Consider the following 20,649-nt stretch of genomic DNA (forward strand, 5'->3'; position numbering starts at 1 on the left):
CATCTCAAGGCAAGGGAAAGAAAGCAGCATTGTTCCAGGGCTGTTTTTCACAGGCCTGTATTCATATCTCATCCTTGTTGTTTGCAGGAGAGGCAGATGTGAACCAGAACAATGGGACCTCCACGAAGAGCCCAGCGGTGACAGACTCCAAAGGCACAGCAGACCCGAAGAATGCCTGGCCCGAGGCCAACCCAGCTGACACGACTGGTCGCCCCCACTTGATCCGCCTCTTTTCCCGAGATGCCCCAGGAAGAGAAGACAACACCTTCAAAGATCGGCCCTCAGAGTCAGACGAGCTACAGACCATCCAAGAGGACAGTGCAGCAGCTTCAGAGAATTCGGATTTGATGGCTTCACAAAAACGCTCCTCTTTCCGGCACGGATCAAAAATGGCATCTGCGAGCACTACAGACCATGCGAGACATGGATCTCCAAGGCACAGAGACTCGGGTCTACTTGACTCGCTGGGCAGATTCTTTGGAGGTGAAAGACACGTTCCCCGGCGGGGCTCGGGCAAGGTGAGCTCTGAGGAATAGAGAACTGCACAGCTTACAGCAAAATAAAGTACAATTAACAGGAAGGGTGGGACTAAAAGGAAGGTGTAACTGCTATAATGCAAGAGTTGACTTAGCCAGCAAGATGGTACTTGCAGGTGTGTAATTTAATGCTTGGCTTTAAACTGAAAACAACAGAAAAAACCTATAGATCTGGGAAACAGGAGGAGCTATTCTGGGTAGTAACAAGGAGTATTAGAAATCCAGGTGGCTCTAGAAACATTACTGAGCGGAATTTTTGTGAGCATTTAATGTGGTGCATTGTATGCGTTTGTATGCTGTGCCATTTAGAGAAACTTCAGTCTGCTTTTGTGTGTTGTTCTTAAATATCTGGAGCAAAAAGGAGCTGGATGAGAGCACTAAATGCAAGACAATCTCTAAGATAGTTTGGCTGTAACTGAAGGACAGACTTGGAAACAGATGTTAGAAAAAGAACTGTGGCCAGATTCTCAGCCTGCTTGTGTAAGAGCATGTTTTAAGGTCAGTTGATAGCACTGCTGAGGAGATGGCTTGAGAGGTATTGTCCTGAATCCCAGGTGTAGGAAATAGTCCAGCTGCTTTATTCTGGCAAGAAGTAAAGATTTATATTCCAAGCATTTTGTATTAGAAATTGTGTAACAAACCATTTCTTCATTATGAAGTGAAAAACACGGTGAAAGGATATTACTTGTATGCGTTCCTTTCCCAGGGTTAACCTGCCTCCTTTGAAGAGTTATGCAGATGGTACCTTAGCTCACTATTGTTCAAGTGGCAAAGCTTAAGATATTTTCACTGTACCCTTTGCCATGTAAATGACAAGTGGCTCTTGTGTTTGTGTGTTCGCACACTACATAAGAACTACTCTAGGGCTGTAAAACCTTTGTTTTAGCTGAATGTATTGTTTGATGTAGTTGTTCAAGTCGCAAAAAGCAACGCTCCTAGTTACTGGCTGGGCTGAAGTTTTTCAGTAAACTTTGCCAACTTTTGCTGTCTGTTCAGTAGCTCTAACCTGTGATGCCTGCTGGGATGGGTTAGAGCGTGCGGCTTTCCCAAACTGGCTGTCTCATCGTGTTGCACTGGGACGTGTTACATACTACCCTGTGGTTTAAAACCGATTTGTGATTGTACGACAGCTGCTGGCTGTCGGTGTACTTCACAGCTCCGCACTGGGAAGCACAGTGTGTAACAGCCCTTCCCTGAAGAGTAGTTGTAATGTATAGACCACCGGATGACAAATACTCTATAGAAACTTAAAACCAGAAGCTTCTTGCACGTGGTAGCCAATACTAAGCAAGCTGTACGTTTTGGTCTTTTTGTTTCTCACATTTATCAACTGGGGACTATAATGCTTATGACAAAGGTGTAGCAATTACGCGGTCGTGTCTATAGGTTCGTAATGTTCATACGTGCAACAAGCAGTTGCTGTGAGAATGAAGAAAAACCACTGTTCTTACTGTTACTGCAAATATCAGAGACTGTTGCCAACACTGCTGTATTCTGGAACCTGGCTGGCTAGCTCAACTCTTGCTGTTTCATTCACATACTGTGTTCCTCGATAAAAAAAATAGTATATAAAATGCTCTTTGTACACCAAGGAAACGATACCAAAAACTTAGATTCTGCATACAGAATATACAGAGGTCAGAACATACAGAGAGGTATGTATGTTCTTGCTTAGCAATAAAAGAAAATGGCCGACTCACTCTTTAGTAGTGATGAATAAAAAATGGCTGCAAGTTGTACAAATTCTGTATTTAATCCTTTGGTGTGAACATAATTGCTATGATACTCTACAGATCTTGACATAATTACGTATGAGAGGACAGGATATCATCTCTCTTATCTCTGTTGCTGTTCAGTAAACTGCTATTTTGAGGCACTTAAATGTCTGCAAAACAGTACAGAATTCTGGACAATTCTAACATTTTTTACCTAGAAGTAATTTTTTTAAGAACAACTACATATAATGTTACAGAGTCCTGACTTGCAGATCTCAGCTGGAAGCACAGAGAAGTTTTATTATCTTGGCAAAAGTCAGTCACATTAGGACTTCCAGTGCCAAAGCATCTCTAGCACTATTTCACACAATGATAATGTTGAGGCACGAAAACACGTCCTAGGAAGCTCTATCGTAGGAGGGTTTCAGTGTGGAAAATACTGAGCAAGTGCCGCATTTTCAAGACAGTTGCTTCAACTCTTATTTATTTAGCCTTTGAATCAATGCCTTTTGGTTTCTTGTATCCAGGCAGGCTTGTGGTGTCGTTTATTTATACGTGTGTATGTAGAGGAAGTCCAGACAGCCAATAGTCCTATTTGTGCTTAAAACCTAAATAGTTGTTACTTGCTGAATTTTGTAGAGTGTCAGAGTAATGATAGATGCTGAAGGTGTTTGGTGAAGAGCTGAAATATGATTAAAGTCCCTTGGCAGTTCTCCAGACTCGACTAAGCAAACAGGTCTTTGGTAAATAAGATACCATGAAAAGCACCTTAAAGGATGAATTTCAAAGGCCTGAAATTGAAAAGTTCCTGGAGCTGCACTGTTTATTTGCTTGCATGTGTTTCTGATTAATTTTTGAAGCATTTCAAAGCAATTCTGCAGCTGCCTTTCTTGCCATCTTCCTTTTTCAGCCAACCCGTGCCCCACTGGGAGCGTGTGTCTCAACTACCCACACCAGCAAGCACTGGAATGCAAAGACAACACTTGCTCTTTGTACAGATTTAGGGCTGACATTCAAGCAAAACACATTCTAAATTCTTTGTGGAGGCATTTTCATCTTGCAGCCCCATAGCTGAAAAGTACATTAATGAATAATACTCACTGTTGTGTACGGAAAGGTGGGGTAGGAACAAAGCAGGGACTGTTTTGTGGCCTCCTTTTCTCCTGTGGAGCAGGTTCTCCCTTACCCTGGAATTCTGAAGTTAAATTAAGAGTGTGTGGGAGTCCCATGGGAGTAAATAAAAATAGAAATACTGGAATGTACAGAAATACTCCTTCTCCTCCAAGAGGCAGCAAATGCATTTGCCATTGTTCCCCCTGCACCATCAAGATTTTAGATAACAAACTCAATCGAAAACAGCTTGAATTTTGTACTTTGAAGAATTTTTAAGGTCGAATATTCCAAACAAAACCATTGTTGTGCACAGCCTAAATTGTATTGTATTAAATATTTTAAAAGGGTGACAGAAAGAAACTGCGGTGCAGACATTTTAAAAAGCATGCAAGACAGTAATGTGACTATAAATTATTTCCTTTCTAATTTTTATAGAATATTTATCTAAACACTTGTAAAGCGTATAAGCAAATTTGTTAAAATGATCAAATCTCTCTTGTGCCTCCTAGATATTTGCCTGTATTCAACTTCACTATGTACTGTGTGCTATTTTGTTTCTTTTATGCAATTGTTTACGCTTTTGTAATTCTTTTGTTTTATGATTATTTTTTTCTTTTTTCCTACTAAAGTTTGGATTGTGAAACAAGAACTTTTCCTATCCTGGTTTAACATTATGCATTAACGTACTAAACTTTAAACTACATTTGTGACACACATGCAACAAGCCAAAATATTGGGAGTGACAGTAAATAATAGGCTGAGGCCAGACTTAGTGAAAGATTAAATCAATTTTTCTTTTACATTTTGCTTCTGTTTTGTATGCAGTCTCCTGTTGCCTGTATGAAGCCTCGCTCCTGTATTTCTTTCCCAGTATATATGTGTTTGGGTGCAAGAAATACGGAAGGCAGACATGAGACTTCCCCTTCCCACAGACAGATACAAGGGATGAGGAGTACTGGGCTGAAGTTCTCAAGCTGAGCAGAGCCAGGGTTTAGGATCAGCATTTCTGAAAGGGCAGTTCCAAACCCACCCCAGAGCTAAGCAGTCACTGTAACGGGGATCTACAAAAAGGGTTGTGATAAACATGCACAGGCAAAAAGTTTAGGAACCACGATTTTAAATAATGACATAAATGGATATATTCGTCAGAATATCCAGGTGTCTTTTTTCTTTTTGCACTTGAACTCTATTCACGTTTCTTGTGCGAGCTTCAATGTATGCTACAGCACCACGAAGTCTTTGAAAAGTAGTTAAATCAATGCTAGTCTGACTAGTACATGATGTGATTTAAGTAAATACTTACTTACTGTGATTTTTATTTCCAAGTCTCAGTTTTCAGGGAGTGGTATTGCTCGTGATACACTGTTTTGTAAAACCTGCTGTGCAAGCAAGATGCTTGTAAAGAAATTTTTTTTATATAGTTTATGGTGGTTGTAACAATAATTTTGTTTTAATCTTTTGCTTTATATGTGCTTTATGTATTCATTAAACTGTTTACATCACAAAACCGGTGTACTAATGATTTAATTTGTTTTAAATACTTTAATCCATTAACAGAAGTTGCAACAAACTACTTCGTAGTAAGTGCTGGGGTTTCAGATCATTGAAAGAGGCTGTATCTCCTTCTACAAAATTAAGTTAAAACAGCGTATTGGACAGAAACGAATAAAGCTTGCCTTCTGTAAGGAAACAACTTGGTTTTAAATAACCGAAGCTGCTAAATCTGGTGTTATTGCTTTATGGTAATAGGGGCTGAATCTGGCCTCTCTTTTTCGTAACAGGTAGCAGTGAATGATGAATGACCTAAAAATGAATTCACGTATCAGAAATGCCAGTTTGATTAAAGCTCGTTGGGCTTGTATGGTAGATTTGTCTGGTTTAATAAACAGTAATCTGTACAAAACAAGCCAGTATCCACAGGTGAGTACTGCACAGCACATGATAAGTGAAAGGCTTAGGAGCCAACATTACATAGGATTGATTTTGACATGTTCATTTAACACACACATGACCATATACATGTTATACATACTTAATAATCAACACATTATTTAATGCATTGGAATTCATTATCTCTTGCTTTTTCAAGGAAATCACTGCTTCAAGCAATTACTACAAACTATAAGAGGAACCTGGAAGCCAGACTAGGTTAAATGCTCTGTAAGTGACGCTTAGAAGAGCAAGCACTAACTTTTGGTGAAGTATACGTGATGCTTTGTGCTCAGCCTAACGGCAGATGCATGGCAAGGTTTAGTCAGAAATGGGAGAAAGTAGATGGGGCTCGTGCTGATTTGTATTAGAAGTTGAAGAGAAAATCATGATTGAGTGGACAGGAAAAGCCTATGCAAAGCTTCACTGTTTTTACTATCTTTTTTTAATGGTCTTTTTTTTGCCTCTTAAATTCAGAAACATATTTAGTAACGTGTTCAGGCTAAAATACTAATTAATCAACTGAAGCATTTTAAAGATCACTGTTTCTAACCAGTCTACAGCAAAATATTTCCCCTTTTCATTAAACTTCTAACAATATCTTCCATTTCAGTCTTTGCTAGACTATTTCTAGATTATCATTATTATATCATACTAATGGACAGAAGAATCTGTTTAAGAGGGAGATATTAGGGTGCTCTAAAGAAGAGCTCCAAGGGTTTTTTCAAGTATGTGGTGAAGTTACAGGTTTGCTGATAGGCTTTGCTGGGCCTCAGTGCAACGGCAGCACAGAGCCATGGCCACTGGAGAGGCAGTGATGGCAGCTTTGGGGTCTTTTAGTAGGAACTGGCCTTGGCTGTTCTGCACCAATTCCTCTGGTTTTCAACTGCACGGTACCACAGCCCTATTGACAGTAAGGTTTGGATTTGATTTTACTGTCATATACCCAGGGCGGTGTTTATTTAAACAAGTGGGACGGGCAGGCAGGAACCCCAAAACCCACGTACCGAAGGGCAAATGGATGTGTTCAAAATTTAGCATGAGCATCTTCTCTATCTAACATTAAAATTTTCTCATTGTGTTTTACTTCTCTGCAGATGAACCAAATCTATAAATAGGAAATTGCTTTATAATAAAATCTATTACATTGTTTTTTTTCCTATCATATATATTCATTCCATGCAAACGGAACTGCATTATCCTTAGCACTTTCCATCCTAGAATGCCAAAATTAGTGACTTTGTTCTTCAGCTGTTTTGAGACTGCACAATGGTAAACACTGCCCAATAGAAAATTGAAGCAGAAGTGAATAGTTTTTTTTCCTGACCTTGTTTTGTACCTCCATCATCACATACCGTTGGGCACAGTTGCTGCCTTTCATTTTGTGTACTGATGCAAACTCTCTCACCTCATTCCTGAAATGGTCTCCCGGTAGTCAGACATGTTCAGTTACTCATTTCATTCTAAAGTTACTTGGTTTCATTTCTGAGCTACACAAAAAACCCTCTGCTACCATTTTCAGGTGCTTTTACTGATTTTCTTACAAAACAACTTAAAAAACATTTGTAACACATAGTGAATTACTGCTGCAGACCCAAGAGGAGACTTAGCTCCTTTTCACCTTCTACTTATGATGCATCTACTTTTTCATTTCTGATATCACACAACTAACATGCCTTGGAAACTGTACAAGCCTTAGGTTTTGGATGGTCCGTCTCCCCCCTGCATTTTATACTGAATTTATACTGGAAATTATTACCTGAGTCATAGTATTTGTTTCAAAGAAATAAGCTATTAATCATACCATGTCTAATTATTTCATAATAGTAAACTCTCCTTACTCTTAGCCTCTCCCCATAAGTTACGCTGACGTAGGCAACAGTACTCTAACAACCTGTACAAGAGTCTAGCTTGTCATTTCTTACCTATTAAAGGCAGAAAAGAAAGAAAATTGGGCCAGTCCCTTCAAAAACAATTTATAAAATAGTTTATGAGTGGGTAAATGTGCAACCTGAGAGATGAAATGCGTATTTCAAGAATTAAGGATGTAGTAACATTTTTCTCCTCTTTCATTCCGGTTAGCAGCTATAAAGTGATAGTGTACACCTGGTATTTATAGTTTTCTTTTCCACATAATTACCATCTTGTTTATTGTATGAGCTGCTTGACTATATGAAACTACTAGGCAATGGGCATTTTTAAAATTTTTACCAATTTCTGCTTTCTTACTAATAGCCATACCCACAGTGTTACGTTCTTTTGCTATAGCAGCACCAACAGAGGCATCTCCACCAAATATGTAGAAATTTATCATCATGAATACTAATGTATGATGCCTTCCACACTTTGGCCATATACATTAAGTCCTTAAGGTTGTGAACTTTGTTGGCAGCAGAAGCTACCCTGGAAACTACCCTGAGAATACCTACTAGCCAAAAATCTCTTTTTTTCTGGAGTGATCATTCTCAAAAAAACCCACAGAAATGAAAAAAAAACACCCCAAAGCCTTGCCCTGGTGTCTGTGGTGGATCATTTCAACAAGGTTTAATCTGTCATTGATACCAACTTGCGAGAACAGAGAACACCACTGAATATGCACCAGAGACTAATGCACAGGCAGATAAAGAACCTCTACCATGAAGAATATTTGAATGAAATGATTAACGCTAGGCAGAAAAATGTGACAGAAAAGTGAAGGTAAATTAAAGCATTGGCTTTTGCCCTGAAACCATTTATCAAGTGTCACAGGAATAAGTGGAATAAGGTGGACATGAAGAAAAACCCCGAAGGTATGCTGGTGTGTTGGCACCAATCTCTCACTCAGGACTCATTCTAAAACAGAACTACTATCCTGAACAATCAACTCGATTTGCTGTATTTTTCCCCAATAGTTCTTTACCGTCGCCTTCTTATTTCTGAACGCCAATGTTCAAGGCACTAAGGAATAAGAGGGTTATGGATTATCAACTAGCACTTACCTCTCTTGATGGTCAGTGTTCTCCATTGTTTCCTTCTTCATGCCATTTTTCTTCTCATCATCCTTGGGTTTCTTAATTTTCAGTCATCGCTTCTTTCCTCCTGTGTTTCTTATTCCCATCTTTATCTGCTTAGAGTTCCTCCTCTTTCTGTTCATCACTTATTTCTAGATAAAGTTTGCATTAATGATCTCAGTACAACACTGAAAGGCAGAATCTCCTGGACTCTAAACCTCTCTCTCATTACCAATTCTGCTCTGTCGCTTTGAGCAAGTCACTTCATTTCTGCCCTAATTTCCACATTTGGAAAACTTAACAGTACCATTACAAGGATGTGCGGTTCATTCTTTCTAAAGTGATTAGAAAAGCCTCCTGAATTAGCTAATTACAATGTCACTGTCAGACCAGCACGTGGGGAAGATGTCAGCATTGCCATCCCTTCGTGTAGGAGATCAGTAAGGTGTGAACAAACACCATCACAAAGAGCAAATCGGTACTCGGGTTGTTGCTCCCATTTTCACTCACGTGCAACACCAGTATAGCACAGCTGTGGTTTAGCAGTGCATGTTTACAGTAGGCATTACCACTAGAATAGGCACGGAGAAATACACCCTCACATTACACACGTGCTAGGTATTCTATCGCTGCTTGATGAGACGCTGGGTCACAGGGCTGGAAGGCTCTGGCGCAGCATCAGCTCCGCCCAGGAGGACAAAGCCCCATGTACAGAGCACCTCCAAAGCCCCAGATGAAGCAATATCCATATAGAAGTGCCTGTCAGATTTCCTATGATTGCTCTAGTGAAACTGTATACAATAAATTTCCTCTTGTGTTAAAAAAAAAAAAAAAAAAAAGGCATACGTATTCGTTGAAAGGACATATCTTGATTCCCGTCTGGAACACTGTTTTGAAACGGTACTAACTAAACTACAGAAATACAAGCCTGGGCAGGAATTTTCTTAGTTTGCATTCTAAGTTCATTTCAAGCACTAACACAAAATTAGCCCAGTGACTTAAAAATTACCTGTTGCTCTTCCACCTCACTCTTCCCACAAACCAGGACAAACAGTATTCATCAGGCCTAAAGGCCAATTTTAGTCTACCAGTACAGTTGCAAATTTCCTAGTGAGAGTTAAGCATTCCCTCCTGCCGGCTGTGGAAGAGTTTGGTTTTCTAAGGAGATCTCAATGTACTTCTCGTGTCTATACGAATTTGAAATTTGTAGATTTTGTATGATTTCTTTTAAATTCATGCACAGCAACTCAGTAGGTATCTTGTGAAGACAACTCATAGGAAACCATGAAACCCACTGAATGCATGAAAACGTCCATCGTTTTTAATTCTTACTAGCGTAAAAAATGCTCGTGGTTTTATTATATTTTAAATCAGCTACTTCTATATTTCATATGTATTTGGATTTTGCCATTACAGAAATGACATGTGACATTCCTTAGCTTTTCATTTCACATCCTGAAGTAGGCAACAACACTACGTAATAACGATACTGAAAGGAACTGGAAAAACTATAAACTCAGTACTCCAAGCCACAAATATCTTAATAGTATTACTTTCACTAATGCATATCATCTCTGATCGGGAACTAGAGCTTTAAGTTTACATTCCCGTGTGTATGCGATGCTTAGTTATAAGCAATTGTCTTGTGGAGGATGAGAACTCTCAGTAGGAGCTTATAATACGCATTTTAAAATCCCTCTTACTCAGTCAGAGTCGCATGATCTCACACGTCACGTTTATACCAAACAAAGGCTGATACGTATTTCATGGCATCTTATAACATCACTAAAAAAATGTCTGCTGCTGATTAACCACAGTTTTTAGGCTTCTGCGTCAAATTGGAAAACAAAATTAAGGACAGGTAGAATACGTAACTGCAATTGTGTTTATATGAAAATGAGTTTAGACTCCCAAATCCTACCACGTGTCACGTCAGATGCATGTATGATCACAAACCTGGATTATCAAACACGGTGTCCAAATGTGCAGACCAGAAGGGTCCGCTCCGTTGACCAAAACCACAAGACCTCTCTTCTCTGGGTTCCTCTAGAGTTACAGTACAGATGGTAACACCCTTTAAATCACAATTATGTGCCATGGAAAATACCAAGAGACTTGGTGAGGCTGCTCTCTCAGAACACTGAAGAGCACGTACTCAGGTATCTCCACCTCAACTGGAAATGTAGCAATCCTGCACAAACCCCAAAACAGAGCATGTACTGAATTACGTACGGATTCTTCTTACTGTGTAGAGAAATGGCAATTTTTTTTTCCAAACAGCTCTTTCAAAATATTAACGCAGGTTGTGCCGGCAAATACAGTTTGATGTGAAAGCACACGGCTAACACAGGGAACACGATGCCAATGTATAGCTACTGGTAAGCCTTTAAATACCTGTATGTTTTCTTTGCACTACATTGAAAGTTAATCTCTTTTTTCCTTTTGTCTTAGTGGCCAACATACATAAGGTAGGTGGCACAGTAAAATAACACAACTTTCCTGTGCATCACCAGAAAGAGCTGCAAAGCATTCCAATATTGAATTACTCCCACTACAGAGTAACTGTGGGTATTTTACACACATTTTTAAGAGTGTTCTTATTTACACTATTAATTGTTAAAGTTATTACTTTCACAGTGAAGTTGCAAACTGTGTCTGTGTCATCAAATCTCCCAGATACCAGTTAAATTCCCAATATGGGCAAACATTTTCTAATAATTAGAGATTATTGAGACCAAGAAGTCTTTCCTTTTTGTTTTTTTTTTTGAACGTACAACAGAGTTGACTTAGTAGGGATCCTTTATTAAGGTCAAATAAAAAGTTAACTGGGAACAGTAAAAAGCTGAGTGTTCTCCTCTGTCCTACTTTTTTATTATTATTATTATTTTAAGAAAGACTGCTCATCACTACAAACTATTCAGTTACCCTAGGAGTTGCTATTTTTTCCAATTTTTTCTTAAGGCCACAAACAGAGAAACATCTGTTTTAAACTCTACGAATAGAACCCAAGGTCTCTGAATTCAAGATTATACTTTTCAAGTACATTTTGTAATACATAGATATGGAAGCCACACTTGCTTTTTATTGGCCATGCTCTTTAAGACTGAAATTCAGGACAATGTTGCAAGAGGTGTAGGGGGAGCTCTCTGCAGCTACTGGGCAATAAGAGATCAGTAATGCACAGACATAGCAACAAGTAAATGTCACCCCTTCCTAAAATGTGGTTGCTCTGCTGTATTCCTATTTGGTTTTAAGTTAATGCCTTTTTTTTTTTTTTCTGCCAAGCACTTAAAGCATATTCAAAGCCCAATGGTGGTCTTCTAAATTAGTATTAGTAAAATATGCAGTGACTAGGTGAGCTCATACAAAAAAAGTCCAATTATAAAATGCCACCTCTGTAGCCCATCCTGGCAGGGTAAACTAGATTTCTTTTCTCATTCAGCAAAGCATTGCCTGAATCCATTCAAATTTAACTTTTAACACCTACAGACATCAGTTATTACTCTTCTGAGAGAAATAATTTTCATAAATCATGTCTGTGAGCAATCTCAAAAAACCCCCACTTAGGAGTCCAAAAATTGAATACAGGTAGAAGAATAATTCCAGCAGCTTATAAACTAACAGGAAACATGTAACTACCTGCCACAAATTTAGAATAATATTGGAAGATTCTGACCACAGATTAAGTTTGCTGATGATAATACGAAAGGAAAGCACTTTATCTGTAACACTGGGAAAACCACAGTATTAAACTCCTACAGAACCATCACTAAAAATGGCTTCAGACTTATTACTACCCAATAAGCTTTAAAGGGGGATGCAGTCAAAGACATTTGGCACCACAGACAGAAGAGCGTTTGTACATGTACTACCTGACAACCGTTTCAATAAGCCAAATTTAGCATCTAATAAATGATCAGAACGCTAAATTCAAGAATCTCAACCTTATTTAAACTGTAAAAAACTATTATCCCACCTCTTCTGAGATAACTGCCTGATGGCAATCCATAGCCCACTGTGGAGCTGCAGGCTACATGCAGTCAAATCTGATTTTGAAGTTTTCTGCTTCATGTACTGCAATGGTTTTGTGGTTAGATGGCGACCAGTTCCTGCTGCTAAAGATGACGGACAATCAGATCGTATTTAGCATGGTATTTATCCCAAAGACAAGGCGGTCAGCTGGTTCCAGAGACAAAGCAATGCTTCATTTGAATATAGATTAAAAAGACAAAGACACAGCTGAAGTAACTTGTTCTAAACATGCATTGGTGCCTTACTGGCTCCCTCTTCCTAACCATGACAGCAGAGGATATTTTGGCAACACTGGAACTAGTGATAAAGTAGGAACTGCTGCAGAAGTATAAGCAGGACTGCCTGCCTGATGCTATAGAAACCTTGCAGACCCAGTAAAATTAAGAAATTCCTGCTTCTTACAACAGCAAACCTCTACATATCATCAGCATGCAAAAAATGATGCTTATAAATACCAGCTGAACTCTTCTGCATTAGCTCATTTTTTATCCTAAGGAAATTAATCTTCTAAACAATATATCTGAAATTCATTTCTCCTCAGAATTATGTAACTTAAAAGGCCGCTCATGAAGGTGGATATTGCATCTCATTTTGGATGATCCAACGTAATATAAATCCATATCATTCACATAAGATCAGAAGATCTGACTCCATTCACTTAAAAATGTAACTTCCACATAGCAGCTTTGAGCAGTAACACAGATGGTTTCATGGGACCTTTCATTCAAGAGTCAAGAACATGTAAATCTCTGCGCAGCCATTTTCAGTACTAATAGCTTGAGGCAGTTAGGATCACTCTCGAAAGTGCTGACGTCACAAATTTGATTTCATTCAAAGCATAAAAAGACTCTTAAAAACCTTTGAAAAATCTGTTCTATAAATATTAACTTACTTGTCAAAAATCACCAAACCACTCATGAGTCAGGAGTCCCACTCCAACAATCAGACCAAGCTTTTTCCCTGGCGAGCTGATCAATGTTTTTCTGTACGTGATGAAAGCAAAGCATATGTTAAATAACTATTCCTACAGTTCTACAGTCTAACGTTCATTCCGTTTGTACCACTAAGGAAGTGCTCAGGTGAGCTACTGTCTCACTACAGATTTCCATTTCAACTTTAGAGGCCAATGAAAATTTTCAAGGAATTCCTTATACTAAGAGAACTGCTGTGGCACTATTGCTGTTTTCATTCTCTCCTATTCTCTCCTTTTCAAGGCCAGGTTAGATGAGGCTTTGGGCAACCTGGTGTAGTGGAGGATTTCTCTGCCCATGGCAGGGGGGTTGGAACTAGATGATCTTTGAGGTCCCTTCCAGCCCTAGCCATTCTATGATTCTATGATTCTATGATTCTCTGTTCCCTATTGAACGTACTTAGATCTGATGCACTGAATGTGAAGCCTTGTGCAACAATGTGCAACGATGGGCAGATGCTGGTAATTTGGGCCAGCCACACGTAACAGTTCTTTTCTAAACTTTGTCATAGTGCATCCAGACAGCAGTATTGTCACTGCAACAGATGCATCACACTCTAAGTACCAGTCAAGGTCTTCAGTCTTCACAGTGTGTTACTTTTGTGACTTATTTTACCTTCACTTAATGGACTTCTTGCTGTATTGCTCAGGAAGCACCACTGAAAATAGAAAGTATCGTCAGTCTCATTTGATTCCCTCTTTCTAAAAAAAAGCCACTCTTGCAGTTTATCAGTGTTGTGCAATCTCTGAGAACGGAGACAATTATATGTGACCCATTCCTGCTCTCACACGGAGAATGACCCAACAAAATTCTAAGATTTTCTTCATGTCAGGTTTCATTTCTAAAGTTACATTCTACGATCCTACTCACAAAAGAAGGAAAATTATAAAGTTTCTGTTATCACAACAGGTTTAATTCCACACTGGGCTGTAACGTTAGAAACACAAACACCCATATAAATAAGCACAACATATGTCCATGTACATACTGTGTATATGCCATTGTATTGTATCCAGTTCTGGGCCCCTCAGTTCAAGAAGGACAAGGAACTGCTTGAGAGAGTCCAGCGTAGGGCCACAAAGATGATTAAGGGAGTGGAGCATCTCCCCTATGAGGAAAGGCTGAGGGAGCTGGGTCTCTTTACCTTGGAGGAGACTGAGAGGGGACCTCATTAATGTTTACAAATACATAAAGCGTGACTGTCATGAGGATGGAGTCAGGCTCTTCTAAGACACTGGCATCCAATGACAGGACAAGGGGAAATAGATATAAGCTGGAACATAGGAGGTTCTGCTTAAACATGAGGAAGAACTTCTTCCCAGTAAGGGTAACAGAACACTGGAACAGGCTGTCCAGAGAGGTTGTGGAGTCTCCTTCTCTGGAGATGTTCAAAACCTGCCTGGACACGTTCTCTTGTGATCTGATCTAGGTGGTCCTGCTCTGGCAGGGGGATTGGACTAGATGATCCTTTGAGGTCCCTTCCAATCCCTAACGTTCTGTGATTCTGTGTATTAAAAAATTGTTCCTTCACAGCACTCACAACTTTAGGTCACAATCTCTGTGGATTTTTGAGGCATTTTTCTATTCTTTGCATTCCTGGTGAAAATGACTCTTCCCTTCCTACCGTTGCTGATTATCTTTCCTTCCTAGCTGACACAGCGATCTGCCTATTCTGCTTTTCAGGATATACATGCAGCCAGGGCTAGCCACCACGTAGGGTCCATCCCTCAGAGATCTCAGCATGGCCGGCCTGGTGATGACAACCCTGTAGTCCACTTCTTCAAGAACATTGTAAGTCTGCTCTCTTCTTGTTATGCATTAAAATGAGACATTTTCTTTAGGATTCTTCAGTAACCAAACACTGCCCAGTCATTACGCATTATTTTGAGCCTTGTGAATTGTACTGTGCCTTTGAGCTCATCATGTCATTCAAATACAAAAATAATTGTACCTGGAAACACAAACAATACTGAAATGCTACCAAAAACGTGACTGAACCCTCTGTTAACATAGTCAAATTTCAACAACCACCATTACAATTACACAGCTTCGCCATTTACAAGTTTTGTCCTTGTGTCTTCGGCATTGGCTGTATTTAGGCGTATCTTCTGTTTAAAAATAGATGAAAATCCAGGGTGTTCTAGGCAAAGCTGAAGACAGCATGGGAGCTTCTTAGTGCGATTACTTAGATAGCACTTAATGGACGTGCTAAGTTTACTCCTAAATATGAAACAGGTTATAATTTTGAGTATCATTTGAAACCATAAGCAAAACAGCCCAACAGTATCTCCTGATGATTTCATTTAAGGTAATACTAATTTTGTTCAAGCGCTGAATTTCTCTGGTTTTACACCAGTAAGGAGTTTTCACAGAAAACATCCAGGAAAGATGGAATTTCAGATACTATATTCTTGAGTATTGTGTAAATACCTAATGAAATATAGCACTCTATTTAAAACACTGTACCGGAACTATGTGGAGAGCAAGACTCTACATATTGCATTTGTGATACTTCTGATTTGATCTGTACAGGTGCTCCTACCAATGTTATTTTTCAGCTTTTCTTCTGAAACAAAGGCCTCAGTATTTTGATGCCCAAGTGCTGAATAAACAATCTCCAAAACATAATAGCAGCCTAAACCAGGACAGAAATATTTGACGTAGCACAGTCCCTCTTAATTACTCCCTTCACAAATCAAGTTTCCCAATGTTCATATCTAAGGCAGCAAAAGTAACATGCTGTCTACTTGAAGTAGGATACTGTCATAATTGGATCTGAAGTGTAAGACCTACAATAGGTTTTAAAAAAAAAATCCATCAATAATGACAACACTTTTATGATGGGAAAATTACACATACTATGATTCATTTTCGAACTTTAAACAATGGGCATTCTGAAATATTCACATCACAATAAAGAGAAGGATGAAATTAAAAAAAATAATTGATGCATAAGGCCTACTCACTCATAAATAATATGCAAAAGGCTTGATGATTCCCTACATTTACTGTTGCCTTGGTTTTACAACTTTTGTGTTGGTTTTTAGGTCTCACCCCGTACACCTCCCCCAATGCAAGCAAAGGTAAGCGCTTTCAGGGACTCGTAACGTCCAAGATTTTTTCTGGGCTAATTCAGCTGCTAGCCTGATCCATTTTCTTTAATGGCACTAAATAAAAATCTGGAGTTATTACTGGGAATATTTAAAGCAAGGGACTAAGACGGAAAAGCCATGGTTCTCATCTTCATGCACTTGCTGACTTGCTGCATGACATGTAACATATTTAAGCCACTCGCAGGGATCTTTTTACTCAATTTAAGTTGTGATTGCTTCCTGTAATAAACTGATCATAGGTAACACCTTCAAACAAGCCTCACCCACCAGGAACTGTCCTTACATTTACTAAGCTCAGCTAGCTTCTGAATTCCATGATACTGACAAACCATGGCTAGTGAAGTCAGTTCTTGTAATTAAAATAAAGAACTTTTGCCTTTTTTGTTTCATGGAGTGACTGTACACAGATTGTTGTTTTAAACTCCTGCTTCATTATCTGGCCAGAGTTTCATTACTTTTACTGCGTTTTCATCTTCTTCTGTGTATGGAACACCCAGATGCTATGCTCCATAGTGATCATCATGCCATTGTTTCTATTTCTTGCATTTACAGGGAAGAGGATTATCCCTCACCAGATTTAGCTGGGTAGGTGATGAATGTGCTTTCAATAACAGCCGTTTTATTTACCAGGCCAAAGTGTATCTTGCTCCATTGCCTCAAGCTGCTGAGCAACACGATAATTTTGTTTTGACTCAATTTTGCTATTTTGCTTTTCCTGTTGCACTTTCCTCCCTCCTCCCCCACCACTTTAAGACGGTAATTTTGTTGCTTGCTCTTATCCAGCAACTTGACAGCCTTGCAGCAATAATTTCTTTTGCTTTAGTGCAAAGGGAGCACAATCCACTGCATGGCAAAGCTCCCTTCCCTTAAAGACTTCTGGAAGACTCATCTGCTGCATTTTTCTTTTCCTGGGAAGGACAAAAATGGGAGGGAGGGAGGGCTGGGACAAGATGGGTGCTTATTTCACAGTTCCAATTGCTCTTATACAGTAAAGTCTGAAAAACTAACACTGTCACTAATTCAAGTATTTTGTCCCACCTTTCCTCGCAACCCCTTTCAGTAAGACGTGATCTGCCTAAACAGTTATTAGACAAGTTCTTCCCACAGTTCTCTCACAACTAATTAAATTCTACTTCTCTACCACAGGTTTCATTTTATATTAAATGAGATGGACATGTAAATTACTTGCCTTTTAAGATAAAATATTAAAAACTTCAAGCCACTGTTCCTTTCACTATCAGAAGAACACAAATTAGTTGACGTGTTTGACATCTTAGAACTTGTGAAATTGAAACATTTTAAGTTTTGTCATGCAGGTTAACCTTCTGATTATCCATTTTTTGATTATTAATTCCTCTTTTACAGATTGGTGCTTCCCTCAGATTTGAGTATATTCAGATAATTTCCTAACATTTTCCTTCATCTTTGTTTATTACGTAAAAGATTATTTTATTCCAACACCTCTAAATTTCTGCTTTGAGTATTACATTTCAGTGATCACAAACAAAGACTACCATGTGCATACAGTAATTTGAATGCGATAATTTGCAATATATGTGAAAAATCTTTCTTTGCAGGGTGGTGAAGGACACAAGCCAGGATATGGAGGAAGCGGAAAATTCTATGAGCATAAATCTGCTCACAAGGGACATAAGGGATCCTATCATGAGGGCCAGGGCACTCTTTCCAAAATCTTTAAACTGGTAAAGTACAATTGAACTTACTATAAGTACAAAAAATTGAGTCCAGGAAAGAGAGAAGCCAAACCTCTCCAGAACCTGCCATGTTTGAAACAACCACATTTCCTTAAGGCTTCTGATTTGCATGGATAAACCAGAAGGTTATCTCATGGCCTAATAACTACTCATATGATAGGAAACAAAGGTAAAAATACACAGTCAGTTACCATCAGGAAAGAAGGTAAGTCCACAAAGCCCTACAAGGACCTGCACCAGCATCCGTGTTGTTACTCAACTCACAAATGACTTGGAACACAGAAGACGAATGAAGTGACACAACTTGCTGCTGCTGCTAATTTAGTTAGAGCAGTGAAAGTGAAAGCAAACTGATGAGTTGCAGAATGATAGCACAGGGCAGTGCTGGACACATCTGGCTGAGATGCAGTAACGACTTGAACAGTCCCTGCTTGTTCCCATCCCAGATGGGAGACTTCCTACAATATGGCAGTACCATGAGCTGCGACACCACATAGTTGGGCAAATTAGAAAACTGTGTCATATGAAAAATTAACATTGGGTCGGTCTATCTTTAATATAGTTCAGTTCACCATTTCGAATCACCGCACAGCCCCACCAACACAGCTAATAAATGAAAACAGAACAGGAAAAAAAAGTCAGTCGTGAGGAAAAAGACATGTGGAAAGCACATCATATCCACTGGCAGCTACTTTAACTAAGACTGTACTTTTCCTCAAAGGTAGTGGAGCATTCACAAGTAACAAATCGTCTAGTATACTGTTTGCAAGAACACAATCAGTAGTAACCTTAACTTCAAGACAGGTCTGAGATCCCATTAGCAGAGCTGATCATCTCAGACTCTTACCACTCTACTCTCCCATAGGAGACATAACAGCACAGCACCATCACTCACTTTCACACTGTGCACATGTAGCTTTTTAGTGGAGTTCAGATACATCGACAATACCATGGCTATATACTGACGTTATTTGTAAAATTTCTTTCGAACATCTGAAAATATCAGATAATAATCTCTCAAAAAACGTAACAGACTTTTTTCATAACGATCACAACTTTTGAGCTTGGATTTATATTTATATATATATATGGTGATATATATATACCAGTTCTACTTTTTAGATAGCCTGTTCCAAGCCATTGAGAACTCTCATCAGAGTTTTATTCAGGCCCATCTGATTTAGACCCATTGTTTATAGCAGGAGGCATTAATAACTATTTCTTTACATAGTTTTGTAGTCTTTTACAATAAAAAAGACATTGCTTCTTTAAGATAACTTTGAATGAAAAAAAGCCAATTACCTAATGGATTACACTAAATTTTCCTTGAAACAGTTCAGTAAAAATGAGAGAGCACTGAAAGATGAGAAGAATAATATGAAGAAAGAAAACAAAATCCCCAAATACACATATGCTTATTTTTTTTAAGTAAACAGTTAAGTCATTAATTGATTCCAGTAACAATTACCACACTATCTCACATTTGTGGTCATAAGAGTATCATTCAAGGTTTGCATAGAAAGTTGCTAAAGCCTCAGGAAAAGATACTCACTTAAGATTAAATTCCAAAAACGAAACGCCAAAATTTCATCTTGGATCATCTTTGCTACAAGACTGCTGTAGGGCTTTTCTCAACTGCAGGTTTATGAATCATCACAAGTTTTTTTTCCTAGTTTTGTGTTTTCTTGTTATATTTTCTATAATTTAATATTATAGAATAAAATTATTGGATTCAGTTCTTTCAGATATGAGACTATTACAACTTGTATGTAAGGTTTGCAGTTTGTGATTTTGGTGTTTGGTTTTTTTTTTTGCAGGTTTTGGTTGTTTGTCTTTTTTTTTTTAAAGTATACAAACAGTTCAAGGGTAGCCATAAAACTGAAAACTTTCAAGAAGTCTAAATAAATAAATGGCTTTCATTAGGAAAGCCTGAGCAAGAAAACGCACCTACGAATAATTCTAGCCCTGTATGAGAAATTTAATGAGAGTAAACTAATCCTATGTGAAAATATATGAAAAGCAATCATCTCTTAGAAGTGAAAATTCCAATAATATTCAGCGACATTCTAGAGGCCACTGCAAGCCATTTTCATTAGATAATATTTAAAATTTTGAAATTTTTAAAACTACAGAGTGATGTTTTTCAGTTGACAGCCCCAAATAAACAGTACCTTTTAATTAACTCTGTTCTTCCCTCCACAGGGAGGCTCTGGGTCCCGACCTGGATCGCGGTCTGGTTCACCAGTTGCTAGGCGCTGAAGCTTGAAGGTGCCATCCAAGGATCATGTACTCTGCTTCATAATGTAACTGCCTTAAAATTAATAACAACTGCAACAATTACCTAGATAGATGCAATCCATTACTTAATGCCAATTAGGTTCTGCATGCAGTAGATTATACAAACTTCTATTGGCAATCCCTGACCAACAGTTGAATGAAAGGAACACAAAAAGTAGTTTTACTAGATGTTTTCCTTATTTTATGTGAAGTAACAAGATCTCTGACTTTACTCATTCTTCTTCAGGATGCCCTAAC

The 20,649-nt window shown here is 38.6% G+C and overlaps 1 protein-coding gene across 2 annotated transcripts; it reads left to right on the forward strand.

The window, feature by feature from the left end:
• The first annotated feature begins 305 nt into the window (after positions 1-305).
• On the forward strand, positions 306-20,373 carry MBP (myelin basic protein). 2 transcript variants are annotated; one of them, XM_086609167.1, is made up of 6 exons: positions 306-518; positions 14,970-15,077; positions 16,334-16,369; positions 16,952-16,984; positions 17,977-18,102; positions 20,317-20,373. In XM_086609167.1, exons 1-6 carry the CDS (start codon positions 348-350, stop codon positions 20,371-20,373), a joined length of 531 nt encoding a protein of 176 aa, XP_086465293.1. In that variant the 5' UTR covers positions 306-347. The 2 variants fall into 2 exon arrangements, with proteins under 2 accessions (XP_086465293.1, XP_009980194.1); XM_009981892.2 differs by lacking the exon at positions 16,952-16,984.
• Positions 20,374-20,649: the final 276 nt, after the last annotated feature.

The sequence above is a fragment of the Tauraco erythrolophus genome, chromosome 3 (assembly GCF_009769465.1).
Source record: "Tauraco erythrolophus isolate bTauEry1 chromosome 3, bTauEry1.pri, whole genome shotgun sequence".
In the NCBI taxonomy this organism is placed as follows: Eukaryota; Metazoa; Chordata; class Aves; order Musophagiformes; family Musophagidae; genus Tauraco; species Tauraco erythrolophus.

Bases quoted from the DNA above. Each gene is read 5' to 3' on its own strand.
- MBP (XM_086609167.1), top strand. From the start codon at position 348: ATGGCTTCACAAAAACGCTCCTCTTTCCGGCACGGATCAAAAATGGCA. The intron at 16,370-16,951 runs GTAAGCGCTTTC...TTGCATTTACAG, and splicing joins CTCCCCCAATGCAAGCAAAG to GGAAGAGGATTATCCCTCAC. The intron at 18,103-20,316 runs GTAAAGTACAAT...TTCCCTCCACAG, and splicing joins TTTCCAAAATCTTTAAACTG to GGAGGCTCTGGGTCCCGACC.